General features: G+C 43.4%; 1 protein-coding gene across 4 annotated transcripts in view; it reads right to left on the bottom strand.

The window, feature by feature from the left end:
* RSPRY1 (ring finger and SPRY domain containing 1) overlaps positions 1 to 14,561 on the bottom strand; it is a 34,817-nt gene extending 20,256 nt beyond the window's left edge. Inside the window, exons 1-3 of one of the 4 annotated variants that reach the window (XM_082770014.1) lie at positions 14,490 to 14,561; positions 3,732 to 3,918; positions 1,082 to 1,575 (exon numbers count right to left, since the gene is read on the bottom strand). In XM_082770014.1, the coding sequence (XP_082626140.1) occupies positions 1,082 to 1,428 (347 nt within the window). In that variant the 5' untranslated portion in view covers positions 1,429 to 1,575; positions 3,732 to 3,918; positions 14,490 to 14,561. The other 3 variants (XM_082770015.1, XM_082770016.1, XM_082770017.1) reach the window with 3 other exon arrangements.
* Between the last annotated feature and the right edge of the window lie 152 nt (positions 14,562 to 14,713).

The following is a 14,713-nucleotide window of genomic DNA, read 5'->3' on the forward strand; positions in this document are numbered from 1 at the left end:
GGAGATGAACTTAGCTGAAAGGAAAAGGCATTTGAAATTAGGAAAAGGCTTTCAAAATTTTTGCACAATTTTAACTTAATGGTTTGAAGACTGACCCCGACAATAAGATAAAAAATAAAATAAACCCCAACCACTCACAACCAAAATCCTGAAACATACACACTCCCTCTTAAATTTAAGTTTTCAGGAGAAAAGTCCTGGTATTTTCATTTAAAGCATTTTACAACAGGAAGACTCCTCCTCTGTAGGCATATTTGAGAACAAGGATACAGGTATATGAATCACGGCTCATTTTGTCCTGAGCCTCATCCAACTTAAATTGAATCCCGTTACAAAGCTACAAGAGTGTTTTTCTTTCTGTTGTCGTCTTTCCGGTTCCTAACTGCACCTAACCCAAAAGTGATGAGCTACCTTAATCCTTCACTTTTGAGGTCCTTTTATAGCGGTCTGTAAAAAGCAATGCAAAAGAAAAAACAACACTAAAAGAAGGATCTATCCATAAATATCCCACATGCCCTCAGTGGATGCTTTGAGCATGCAAGGAATGCAGTACTGGGATCATAAGCTGAACAGTCACAATGTGCAGTCTTTAAGAAGTAGACTTACAGGCAGAAAGAAAACCTTGGTCTGTTTACACAAACTAACAAAGATCAAACAAAGCTCTCAGTTTTGCTTAATCATTTCCAAAGTAGTACATACAGCCTGAAAACAGAAACTTCGCTTAACAATCAATTTTTAGGACATAAGTTCTCAAGCTCTAGAAGATTTTTTTGCTTCCTAACCTGTATACCTATACCAGGCAAGCAATACTGAGCCCGCTCCTCATCCCATCTGGGTGTAGGCCCGCACAGGAACTGTGAGAAAGCTCCTCAGCTCCTGCAAGAGTCTGTACCTGGACGCTCAGGAGCTACGTCTATTACCTAGGAAAGGTGCTGCTCTCCTAAGCCTCCAGATGGAAACACGCTGCTGCTTCAGGGAGGGCCAGGTGCAGATCGGTGAGAGGATGGAGTCACAGTTTGAGAGGAGACAAGAACATTGTATTTTTCATTCATGTTGAATTATTCCTTGAGGTGGTACTTACTTATCTACTAACGTCCGAATTACAGCCAGTGTGTCAAGTACTAGCCCATCCACATTCTGTTTTTTCCTTCTTGGTTCATGAGGCCCTCGACCTCTCCTAGGTGGCCGGACAGGGTCCCTTGGGTGGCTTCTTGCTTCAGGTACACGTACTCTACTGCTCTCTGTTTGTCGATTCTGAGATTCCACGTTGTCTTCTGCTCCACTGTCATCACGGCAAACACACGAGTTTCCCATATTGCAAGCCCCCAAAGCTCCCAGTAAACGGGGAACACGGTGCTCTAGAGTCAACAGTAAACCTTGAAAAAGGCTTCTGCTAGCATAAAACACAAGGAAAGCAACTACAATCATCTAGAAAGTTTTAAGAGTAATGTTTGTGTGATCCTGTGAATTGTGTTTGCATTATATGCGTTGCTATCAGCTGGAATGAATGGGAAGTTGGAGGCTTAGTTTCCGATACAATTGGTTAAAATACACCTTGGTCATCCAGAAGGAGGTCTGAAAAAGCAAACCCAAAACAAGAGTCAGTGTTACTACTTCTAATAAATAATAGAGTTCTCATATTAGTAAACAGAACTAGTCTTGGTGTACCTAGGAAAAAACCTTGGAAACATACTGTTTGCATCTGAAGTCTACTGGGGTAGGGAAAAAGGATGGATGAGGAAGAGCAGGAAGATCACTGGTTAAGTAGCCCACTCCCTCTACCCCCTTCATTTTTTTATACAACCTGTTATTTTCCACTTTTTTTGGCTACAGAGGTACAGCTTTGTCCTTAAGCCTAGTGCACCACCACCCTTTAAGTATTAACAAACCAGTTTCATTTTCTCTTGCTGTCTAAAGACATACTGTTCAGACTCAACTAAAAGCTGCACATTTAAGAATCTCATTTCATACTAGGAATATTCAACATGATTTCCAGACAGATCCTACAAGACAGATGAAGTTCTACAGAACTAAACATGCAGTTGTGGCCTATCACAACAAAGAATAGATTTAGCAGTGACCACGTGTTTAGTCCATCTGTGTATAAACATTTTTTCAGAACGTGCTTACATCAATTGGATCCTCATCCAAAGATGCACCAAGTACTGACCCCAAAGTGTAAGTATTACAAGCACCATTTTAATGCCTACAAATCTGAGATTTGTAAAGGGGTGTTTTCTGTGCAAGTTGGATGATTTTTGAGTTCTAGCACGAAGTCAGTCTTCCATTTTTGAGAATCAAGAATAATTCAATCATTCTTATGTTCTTAATTCAAAGGGTTTGGATAGAATACAGGCCCAGTAGTAACAAGGATTGTAGCACAGTCCCTACACATCACTGAATCAAGAATGCTAGCAAGATCAAGAGTGTTCAAAACACTGCCTGATCATAAGGTGATTTTTCAAGCCATAGGGTATACTTGTATATAACGTTATATAAAAACTCGACTAAAATAAAGCCTTAAAGACATCTTTTCACTGCTTGGGTACTCCAAGCATGTCAGGATAAATAAGTTACTTTCAAGACTAATTTTTTTTTTTTTAAACAATAACGTGCATTAACATGAAAGCTAAAATGATGAATATCAGGTTATTACTGTTTTAAAATTATATAACAAACATGTAGCAGCATAAAACCAAAAGAAAGTTGAAAGCAATTACAGCCTTTCGAATACAAAAGGCCCCTTACCAACTCAGCCAACAGGCAATTGCTAGCTGCCATCTGGGGCAAGATTATGACCATATTATTTGGGAAGCCAGACACCAGTTGTAGGAGTAAGCATTACATCAAGTATTTGAATGGAAAGCTGTCACTGAAAAAGCACTTCAAAGAAGCTCTCACACTCTTCTATATGTTTTAAGTACATTACCTTCAGTACACTGAAAAGTTCACTATTAAGGTAACTGAAGGCTAACTAGGAAAACAAAGTGCATCAAGTGATATTAAATGTCATAAATACAAGATCTTGATTTACGGTTCAAGAATCTTCTAAACCACCGATCATTAAAATAGTTTCAGTATCACAGCATGCTTGCCTTATTCTCTAAGCAGTTTGATCACAGCAAGAGGTGGGACTGCAGGCTCAGCTCTTCCACCTGGGCCAAGACATTTGTTACCTTCTCAGTCAGAAAGTAAACCGTAGACATAAGAGCACCAATAGAGACTGCATAGATCTTAAGCTCAATTGTGTAAGATCACAGCCAGACTTGTTCAAATGACTTTTGAAAGCAAGCAAAAAGCACACCCCACCATAAAAACCAAACAAAACTAAGAAAATCTCACCTATTTTAAGGAATAGGTAGTTACACTAAACATAAAATACGCCTTTCTAGGAAAAAAAATGTATTTAGGTATCCAAATAATGTATGGGTGTTTTAATAACAATTCTGAAGATCAAAACGGCATTATTAGTGTTATGGATTAAGAATCTGTAAATATTGTGTAAAGATTGTTCCATAACATATGAAAACGTTAACACAGTGAATCTACTCTGTCAAACCCCATCAAAATGAGTATGAAAAAGCTGTATTTTAGTGATCAGCAAGGACCAGAAGCCTACCAAAGGAAACAAAAACAGAGATGTCAAGATCAAAACTGATTACTGAGACCTGGGTTTTCCGCCTGGCAATATTAAGCACGATTAAAAAAACAAGTGATTATGATCAACTTACCTTTAAGTGTGTTTGGTTCAGGAACAATTGGGCTTGCTCATAAAGCGCTGTAGCAGAAATGGACTGTATTTCTTCAGGGCACAGATGCATTTGTATCCAGAAAAACAGCAGTATATATGTCTTTATCATGGGCAGTGAGTTATTACAGTAAACTGCTTTCGCTTTTAGAAGCTATGCCAGAGAGTCCCTGAAAACAGAGAGAAAAGAAAGAACAATTCATTTGGAGACTGCCTCCCAGACAGACACGTTCCTCCTCCTCTCCACACCCGCAATGACATCAAGTCGTGCTGTTATTTTCAGCTGCAGTCAGTCCTTACGGGGGAAGTTCTCTCACAGCTCCAAAAGCAGTTTGCCACCTACCAGCTTCAGGACCAGACACAGCTACGGAAACCCCAATCTGTTGCTACAGTCGAGGCACCAGACACCACAGCAAGTGCAGAGCAGTGACCGATACCTTGCTGCAGATTACCTGGTCCAGATCACCCTTATGTACGTTAGGGACAGCAGGAAATCAATGCAACTACACTGTAGAAGTTGGTTAGATAAAAGGAGAAGAGAATTTTAGCAGCTGGACTCAATAGTCCTTATGAGTCCCTTCCAACTTGGGATACTCTACGATTCTACAAAATGCCAGGATATACTCCCCTTGTTTAGTAAACAGATGAGTTTGACAGCATCCACTTGTACATAAGAGTAAGGAACAAACACAGAGCTCATTTCCATACCTCAAAAACCGAGGTATCAAATATTTCAGCACATAAGCTAGAGGAAGAGATTGCTACGGATCTGCCTTGCAAAGCAGTCACACCTGGACACGGTGCAGATATAGGAAGAGAGGTTCTGAAGTGCAAAAAAAAAAAAAAAATCCTTTCAAACAGTGGTGTTTGAGGTTGCATTTGAGTTAGCATATTTAAGGGACAATTTACAACATTATAAATCAACTATGAGCTTAGTATTGGGCTGCTGGTAGCTGTGTTGCTGTTAAAATAAAGAGGACTGAGCTCTGCACATCTGCAACATGCATGCTCGTCAGGGAATAAAGTGCCACTAGTGCAAGAAAACAGAAGAAAGCTAGTCAAGGAGAGAACTCACCATACAGACTGGATTTTTACATGAGAAAAAGGCATTTCTAAAACAGATAAACACCAACACTTTTGGAAGAATTTTGGAAAAAAAAAAAAAATTTTACAACTCAATGCAGTTGACATTTCTGAGGTTACGTTTTATTCACTTCTGTAAGAGAGAAACAAGTTTTAAGGATGATCAATTTTGCTTCTGTCCAGACCCTGAGACCTTAGTGACAGAACCTGCAACGTGATAGAGATGTTCTGCACATCTTGAAGGATGAAATATGTTTTTCAATGAGGTAAAAATCTACTCATATATACACAAAAATTTGGAAGACTGAAAATTTAACTTCAAACCTAACCTTAGGAAATACCTGCTCTCAAGAAAGCCTGGACACAAAAGTAGTTTTTTATTCCAAAGATATTTAGCAGTCTATTTGGAAATATTGTAGGAATAGACAAATGTGTATTTAAGACCATCTAAAAGACTAAAATTTTGTGAGGAACAAAAGAAAATCACAACAGCAGTACTGAGGTAGGCCAAGATAAGCCCACCCTCTTATCTGGCAGTGGATCCTTGAGGAGAAACATGGGTACGAGCATGGGATTAGAGATAAATAGACTCTCTCCTAGAGTATTCGCCCCAATGTCAGCAGCTCAGTCTCCTTAGACAGAAGACTGCATGCTTGTTTTCCTGTCAAAACACAGCAAAGGAAGAGAATCAATGTCTCTTAAGCCATTTGTATTCTTTTTTCAGTAGTTACACGGCTAAGAGTCTGTGCAACAGGTTTTAAGATGTAGCCACGTTCCATTATAATGCTGTGACCCACTGTTAACCAAAGTGGACTGCTTCTCCCACAAGGGGTGGGAGTCACAAATGATACTGAAACTCCCCAAGAGCATAGCTTTAGAGATGAAATCAAAACACTCTTTAAACCAGAACCATTGTGAGCTAACAGCTAAGATCCACCTCAGCAACAGCACAAGAACCAGAATGAGACTCCTGGGAAGGCACAGGAACAGAAACCTGTTGCCTCTTGTCCGAGCTACCCCGACGTCATGGGAATGCCATTTTCTGAAACAGCTTGTGCAAGTCAAACTAGAACTGAAAGTGTTCAGATGAAGCAACTGTGCATGAAAATACCAGCAGTGATTGAGCTATAGTAAGAAGAGGGCAGGCTCTCCACATCCACTCTGAATGTTGACCATCACTTGTTATTTTGGGATGCAGGACTACTAAATTGCCAAACACATAATCAAAGACGTATTTTTTTTGTTCTATCAGAAACTAGCACTGAAATTTCTCTCACCAGCATCATCACATGTGGCAGCCCACATCTCTGCCACCCAGGCTTGCTTGGAGGTTCAGCCAGAAGGCAACAGCCTCCTGCCCTAAGCAAGCCACTCAGATGCCATTTGACCACCTGAGTGGGATCAAAGCAGCCACTGGGCACAGCTGAAGCCCACAGCAGCTTTCTGGGCCCCTGCTCATCCCCACCAGCCTTTGGGACCGATTCCCTTACAGCAGCCACCCTCCAGACTGGCAGAAACATGCCTGGAGGCACAAAGGAGCGACAAGCTGTGCAAACTGACCAGCTTGCCACAGCTCTGGAAGTCCAATGGGGTAAAAACCACCAAAAAAAAAAAAAAAAAAAGCCATTCAACTGAATACTATTTGAGTGGATCTACATTGGTGGCACCAATGGCAAGCCTGCCCCAAGAGGGGTCCTCTCCATCATCTGACGGAGCACACCCATGGAGAAGGCAGCTGGAGGTGGCATCAGTCTCATTGTCTCTGTAATACACAGCCCAAGCATCAGTGATTCATCCCCTGAAATATTCAGTTACAGCCAACCATAATAGTGCCTCATGATGGAAAAAAAGCCTCTCCTTTCCATGAAATGGAGCACACTGCCAAGAAAACAAAAAAAAACTTCATACACAAATGAGTAAGGACTGTTTCAGCTACTAGAACCACTTTTCCAGCTCCTGCCACTATGACAAGTGAGAGCAGTGTTTTCTTCTTTTAAGAGCAGCATAATGCAGATGCTCCATCAGTAAGTGATACAGTGAAGATAGCTTTTCAAGAGCTAAACTAAGTTTTAGGCAGCAATTTCCTATTATGGAGATAAATTAATTAGAAATATTCCCTCAGCATTTTTTTTCCCCAAAGAAATTATGCTCCTAAAAAGGAAGAGATTGAAACATTTGTGATGCCAGTTGGATGAAAGAGTTCAAACTACAAGAGGAGACGCAGCTCTGAACTGCTGTAACTCAGAATAAGAGGGAAGTCCTGTCTGCAAATATAAGCTAATAACATGGAGAAGGTGACAGCTTTGAAATGATTAGGATAGATAGAAAAACAACAAGAATTCCCAGCAAATTAAACACAATTGTAATGTGAAATTGAGATTTTTTCAGGAGATCACATTGAGGTAAGAGGTAAACCTCCCAGCTGAAAGACTTTAGCAACTGAAGAGCAGAAGCTACTTAGCATCCAGCACAGTGACCAAGCAGATGCAGAACTGGACTGCAGGATTGAGGAGGAACAAGTAAATTCTGTGTTGATTCTTCTGAACATCACCTTGTAGAATCCACTTGCAAAACCCTAATACAATTATTTTCTTTAAAAATATCCCAGAGGATAATGCTATGGGAAACAGTGTTTACTGGCACCCAATGCGTCACCATTTGCAGTACAAAGCCATTGATGCAGTTATTTGGTTTCTTAGCAGTCGTAGTAAAAGCACCCTAAACCAAAAGCAGACTGACCTTGAATGTGCCCATTCCACAGAAGAGGAAAGATCACTTCTCCAATGTGCCAGCTCTTACCCAAGTGCTTGTCAACTGTTGTAGTGCTGTGCAGGGATTACGCAAAAAATTGAGCTTTAACCCTGCAGCTCCAGTTTTGTAAGAAACACACTGTTCTTGAGAATATGATCTCTCATTGGACTTGGTGTGGTAGCAGTCAAAGGAGAAAAAAGAAAGGTTCTAACTTTTTTTTCCCTGTAGGTTTGCTATCAAAGTCATGTTTTATAGTCCTCTGTACATTGGACTGCTATTTTTTTTTCTTCCTTTAAATCTGTTTTCAAGCTGGTACAGGAACACTAAAGTTATGACACGGATTTTAAACCAGTTTCACTTTCTCTTAAACCAGCACCTCCAAAGCAGGCCTGGCAAACCCAGCAGCAAGGGGAAGAGAACCCTGCCCCAGCCTGGCCCAACCTGGACTCAGGGACAGAGCAGCACCCAGGGCCGCCAAGCATCACAGTGCTTTACTGCAGCACCTTCTGAAACAAACCAAAGTCATTATCACCTCCTAGCTTGCACATCTCAGCAGTCTAAATTTCTCATCTCATGGTCATTTAGATGGAATTGTTCCTAGGCCTTTAGAAAAGACTAATTTTGCTTTAACACTTTGAATTTCTAAATGCTCTCCAGCACAAGCATCAATAACACAGAACATGACTTCCAGGTTCTTCTCCTCCCAGGGGTCATGATTTTTCATTTCAAACAAAGATACAAGGAAAGAAGGAAAGGTCCTGCTCTCATGCTTTGAGGCAGATGAATGCACTTCTGAGATACCAATCTTAAAAAGGCTGTAGTATCTGAAAGCTCCAGGGTGTTTGACAAGGTCGCCTCCAGCAGGCTGACGTGGCAGAGCAGTACAGGCACAGCAGTGCCTGAGGAGCAGAGTGTAATGCACTGCTCCAAAGTGGCTAGAAGATAAGTCTAGTGCCCTGTGGAGGCCAGGCAGCACTAGCCCTGCAAGCTGAAAACACACAAGCACAACAGGGTAGCTGATCAGTTTTATTTAAAGTGGATTAGCTATACCATATAGGTTTCAGTTAATTGAGGTCGATCTTCCTTGCTGCTCTTAAAGCTTCAGATATCAACAATAAAGATCTTTGCTAAATTTTGAGGGAGAAAAAAAGTCAGAAGCCACTAAGAAATTCCAGAACAAACAGTGTTGGGAGGAAAGCACAAACATTTTGAGTACCAGAGGTATAGGATTGTGGAGGAACACAGCAAAAATGCCAAGTTTTATTTAAGCTTTTTAAGGTAAATTTATTAATTCATATCAGGTTAATGCTTTCCATGTATTATTCAGAGACAAATGTTATCAATAGAAGTATTCTCAAATTGTGGAGAGATTGGTTCATTGTGGTTGACTGCAAAGGTAAGTATTTAAAGCACCTCATACATTAACAAAAACTGAGAGGATTCCGAGGCACAGAGCAAGAGACTGAGCAGTTCAAACAGTCACACAGAGTAGCCCTGCCATGGGAATTAAATCCAGGGCTATGCCAGCACAGCGCCAGCCGAGTAAACACACTGCTGGCTACAGAAAGATGCTACAGGCATGGACTGATGAAAGCAGGGTCAGGTTCTTGTCAAACCACCAACTTTGTGCAATTGAGCTGAAATGGCGAAATCCCAGTGTTGCACTGTTTCTCATCTGCAAGCTAATCTTAGGAGAAACAAAATGCGGGAAACAGACAAAACTGGGGCTTGTTTTCAGAGAAAGATTAGGTACCAGCATGTACAAGGCAGGAGAGTCTCCTGCTCTAGACCATAGAAAAGAGCCCAGCTAGCTGGTATGACTAAGCTGTTATGAATGCATAAAACACACAGAAGTACAGGATGTGTGAAAAATTTTGATAACATTGCTGAAAAATTCAGCGATGCCTCAGTTGGAAGCTCGCATTTGTCGGCTGACAACTGCCTCTGAGAGCAAAGCGCAGAGCAGACAGTGTCTAGAGCCTCCTATTCGCAGCCTCACCACCACATTTGTCACTTTATGACAATGGTTATCATCACAAACAAAAAAAAATAGCAACATGGCAAGAAACAGGACGAAGAAACTTTCACTTCTTGTTAACTCAAGAAGCGGAGGATGGACTAATCTTTGAGCAATGGCAGCTGAGAGCCAGATTAACAGCCTTCCTGGCCAGCCACAGCACGCAGGCAGTTGTGAGCTGCTCTGAGCTCTGGACTGCCCAGGGACAGATGAAGATGTCCTTCTGACCGTCTCCTCCTGTAAGCTGATGCAATGACAGCTGTTGAGTCAGATGTAACACATAGGTCACTAGGGTAGCAAGCTTGCCTTGAAGGCACTCACAGAAAGCTTCATTCTTGATCTAGGACTGCTACAGCCTGCAGAACTTGATGCACAGCTCTAGAAAGGTTACTCGAACCCCTCATCTGACCCATTCAAGAGAAAAACAGAAAACCATACATGAACACGGTTTAATTTCTCCCCAGTTGGGTTTCTCTTCATACTAAGGTTACAAGTCTGTTACAAGTTACAAGTCTGCTGTACGAATGTGGTGCAGGAGAGATGCTGCTGCTGGGCAGGTGATCACACATGATGAGCACGTATGTGAGCAGCAGGCACCAGGCCTCATGGACCTCCACCCACCACCAAGCTCCTGCCCAGACCCTGCAGGTAACAGCTCACCCACAGCTGGAAGGATTAACAAGGATACATCCCTCTGTCCAGCAGCCTTCCCCTGCAACAAAACATACAGTATTTTAAGTCCCACATCTGTATATCTCCATGAGGAAACTTGGAGGAAGTTGGACAAGGGGTTTCAGAGCTCTCATGGCCAAGAGGAGGCAGGGGATGGACAGCTTAGCAGCAGAGCCACTCAGGTACACGCACCTGGCCCTCTTCCTAACCCACATGTTCCACAAGGCAGACTGCAAGTGGTTTTAAGAAAAAACATGCCTGTTTTATTTCATTACAGTTGTACATCAAGTAGGCAGAAGACTGAAAAACAATTTAAGAAGCTTTCAAAAAAGCCTATAATGGTATCAGGAGTCATAGTCATCTGGTGCTTCTCTTCAGTAACTTCTTGAAGAATTTCAGATCCTTAAACTTTACTTCTCTTAAGTGCAACTATCAAAACTACTATTTCACCAAATGTATCTAGGGGTAGTCCTCTAAACAAGAGTAAAATATTTTTTGTTCAACTTTGTCTCATCTTTTCCTTTAAGCCCTTTGCTGCAGTACTGATACACCGATCAGAGTTTCCCAGAGAGCAAACATGCATCATTCCTCATTTATTATTAGATTAGCTTTATTTTTAAAAGCAGTGAAGAAGCCTGGGCTTTCTTCACATCAGGCACCTTTGATTTTTAGAAAGAAAAAAGAAAGCATCAAGGTATTTGCTGGATTTTCTTTTCCAAGCCATCTTGCACATCCCACTGCCCACAGGAAGGTAGATGTGCACCAGTGCCACAACCTTCTGATCTGTAGTTCAGGCTGTCCTCTAGCTGAGGACTCAAACCATTTCCAAGCAGTCTGTGCACATGCACTAAACAGTCCAAAAATTCACTTCATCTTAAAACATCCCCAAACCTGGTCCTTCTCTTCATGTTAAGTATGACACCAAGATATTCAGAAACTTAAAGCAGAAGCGAAGTACCTCCTATAGCCAAGAAGTCTTAGAAGGGAAGAAAAAAACCCCCTGCAATTCCAAGAGTTGTGCATACTTAAACTACTACTTCTTCAACGGGAGAGATGTATCAGGAAGAGGACAGATGTGTTGTCACTGATGGGGGTTCAGCAAGTCACTGTGATCAGTGACCACACATCAGTAAGTGACTGATGGGTGGGATCTCACCTCAGAATTTGAGCACACAAGTACGCCTACTGAATGGGCAAAATGACACATCAAGTACACAAAGATCCCATGGCAAAGTTGAAAAAAAACTTCTAGAGCACAAGTTGGGCCACACTAACGGTAGATCACAGCAGCAGATTACTGTAGGCACTGCACTGGTCAGTCACAAAGCCTGCGAGTCATATGTCAACATCTGACTTGTATTAAACCTCAAGGACATGAGGAAGAATAGAAAAGGAAATAAAAATCATGCTGGCAAAGCTGCTGACAGGACATACAAACTTTATAGTCACTGCATATAAACCTACAAGGGAAAATATATTGTCAGGACATGGGGAAATGCAAGGCACAAAATGACACAACGGAATCCTAGTGTCATACTTGGAAGACAGCAAGGCTCGGGGCAGCGCATGCGCCTGCCCTGCTTTGAAAGGAATGAATTCAAAGTCCATGCAATCATATGCTCAGCAGATAAAAAAACAAAACTGAAACAGCTTAAAAATGCTGAACTCAACAGATCAGCAGTGGAGCAAAACACAACAAGCTTTCTTATTAGCTTGTCTTCAATTACTATAAGGTGATGGTATTTTAATTTGTTGCCTCTGTGCAGAGAAGAAAACCCAGCAGTGTACACCAAGACCTCCACCTTATGACAGTATCACCAAATACCTAGGATACCCATAGGAGATGGGTCATAATACAGTGCACATTATCAGCTACAGGAGGGTACTAATGTGAAAAGAAGCTTAAATGAAGAAGCCTAAATAGTAAAGAGTCAGTAAGCATCCCATGGCAGACCACCACACTCATCACTAACTAGTTAAATTGCTAAGTATTTCCTTTTACTCCTTACTTTTTAACAAACAAGCAAAAAGCTTGAGGAAAACGGATGTCTATATTGCCTGATGGGCAGAATTAGAGATGTTAATGAGATGTAGGTGGGAATCAGAACACCAGGAGTCATCTCTGTCAGTCCACCCGTGAGGCTCACAGCAAGTGAAACGTGCTGAGAGCCAAGACCTCTGATGTGAAATACGGAAAACATACCATGACAGACTGCCAGCAGTTATGGAAGAGTTATGAACATTATCTCCTTTCTAAAAGGGAAAGTTAAGAAAAGCATAGAACATCACAACAGTGAGTTTAAAGGCCACTGATCAGCTGCTCTGTTTTGAGGCCAGAGAGCCAAATACTGAAGCAGTTAATGGGAAGTGTTGCACTTGAACACCATGCTATAGAGCCGGAGGTAAGCAAAACAGAAACTGAAAGACTTGACATAAACCAATGAATCCATGCAGCCCAGAAACACACAAAAGATGTTGTACCTGAAGATAAGCAAAGCATGTAGAACAGATGAATTAGAGATTAGCAATATAAGAGTACGTAAGAAACTGAGACTGAGATAGAAAAACAATCAGGAATAGCAAGAATCATCAGAAGCATCGTGCATGATCCGAAACAGTGCATTAAAATATCCTGGAGGAGCTTCCTATACAAGTAACGGTAAGCAGATGCTGAAATTGAAATTAGCAGGAATCTCAGGAGACTGTTTGGACAAGAAGGGGAGAGACAGCAAGCAGCAATCATGTAACTACATCTGTGCTGCACACATAGAGAAATACCAGGACAAACACACAACCTATTCAGTTGGGCTTGTACATCAGAACAGATAACTGACTGAGGTACAAAGCAATAACAGAAATTACCTAAAGGAGGGAACAGACACCCAGGTGCCGTCAGGACAGAGGAACTCTTGCTGAGTGTGCTTCAGCAGACAAGAACAAAGCCATATGCAAAACCACTCATAGAAGAAGAGGCCAGATATAGATCAGAGCAAAGAACCGATCAATTATTTGCATTTGGATGAACCTAAAAAAAAAAACAAAAAACAAAACACTTAACAGCATCCTAAACCCTGAAAAATGATTGGCAAATTTTGAGAATGCATGGTCCTCACAAACTTCACAGCCAAGGACACGTGTCCAACAGTAGACAAGAAGCTGAGAGGGTATTTCAGATCACTTAGTGGTGGTGAGAATAACTACTGAGACAAACATACGTGGGTCTTCATGTGACAGTAGTGTCACGGCACTGATCAGGATGGGTATGTAGAAAATGATCAGTAAAGTAGAACTGAACTGAGGATCAGCATAAGAAAAAAATAATGGAAAACAGCACTGCTGGCAAAGGACAGACAAAAGTTAAAGATCTAAGACAAAACCATTGCAGAGCGGAAAAAAGCCTCCTGTATCAAGGATAACAAATGCTGACATGAACATAAAAGGAAAAAATAAATCAACATCCAGAAAGCAGTGAAGTGTCTAGAAGGCTGGAGACATTTAGAAGAAGGCAGCTCTTATGCCTTGTGCTTCCCACAGACCAGAGTCCCTGGGGGAAATACTGAGGGACCCGACTGAGCGCCCAGATAACGATGGGGCTGGGGTGGCTGCTGAGAGCGAGGCTTGGTGACACCAGAACGGGAAAATCGGACACCAACACCGGGGATCCGCGTTAGGAACCTACCTGGAAGGGGCACTGCACCTACCGGCATGAAGACAAGAGGCAGAGCAGCTGGAAAGGGGCTGAAAACGAAGGCGGGCGGGACAGGAACCAGCGGGGCACAACCGGGATTAACGGCAGAACAGCTGCACAGCGCCGGGCTAACGGGCAGAGCCGAGCCGCTGCCCCCCGGGGCATTACCGGAGGGGCCCCGGTCTCGCTGCGGGGCTCCCGGCTCCGCGGCCTCACGCCACCGGCACGGGCGTTCCCGTCGCTTCCTGCCGGCCACCGGCGGGGCCTCGGGGCGGGGCTCCCGCAACCGGGGAGCCCAACCGGGCCCGGCCGTACCGAGCACCGACAGCCGCACCCCCCCTCCACCACCACCACCTCCCGTTAGGGCCGGGCAGCCCGTACCGAGGTGCCCTTCCCCAACCGGGAACCGATGGGGCAGCGCCCTCCCGGTGCCAGCCTCCCGGTATCAGCCTCCCCCCAACCGAACCCTTACGGGACAGCCCCGGTAATGGTGTGGGTGCGCGGTGCCCGCCCGTAGCCCCCGTACGCACCGTGCACGCCGCAGGGCCCCGTGCAGGCGGCGCCGCTCCCTTTGTGCCGCGGCGGCGCGCGCTAAGATGGAGGCTGCCCCGCCCCGCCCCGCCCCGCCCCGCCCCGCCCCGCCCCGCCCCGCCCCGCCGCGCTCGGCCCCGCCCCCCGCCGTCTCCCTAGCAACCGCCCCCTCGCCCCGCCCCTGTGTGACGTCACCCCGCGCCCCCTCCCTCTCCTCTGCCTC

This window comes from Aythya marila (genome assembly GCF_965140915.1).
Source record: "Aythya marila genome assembly, chromosome: 12".
NCBI lineage: Eukaryota > Metazoa > Chordata > Aves > Anseriformes > Anatidae > Aythya > Aythya marila.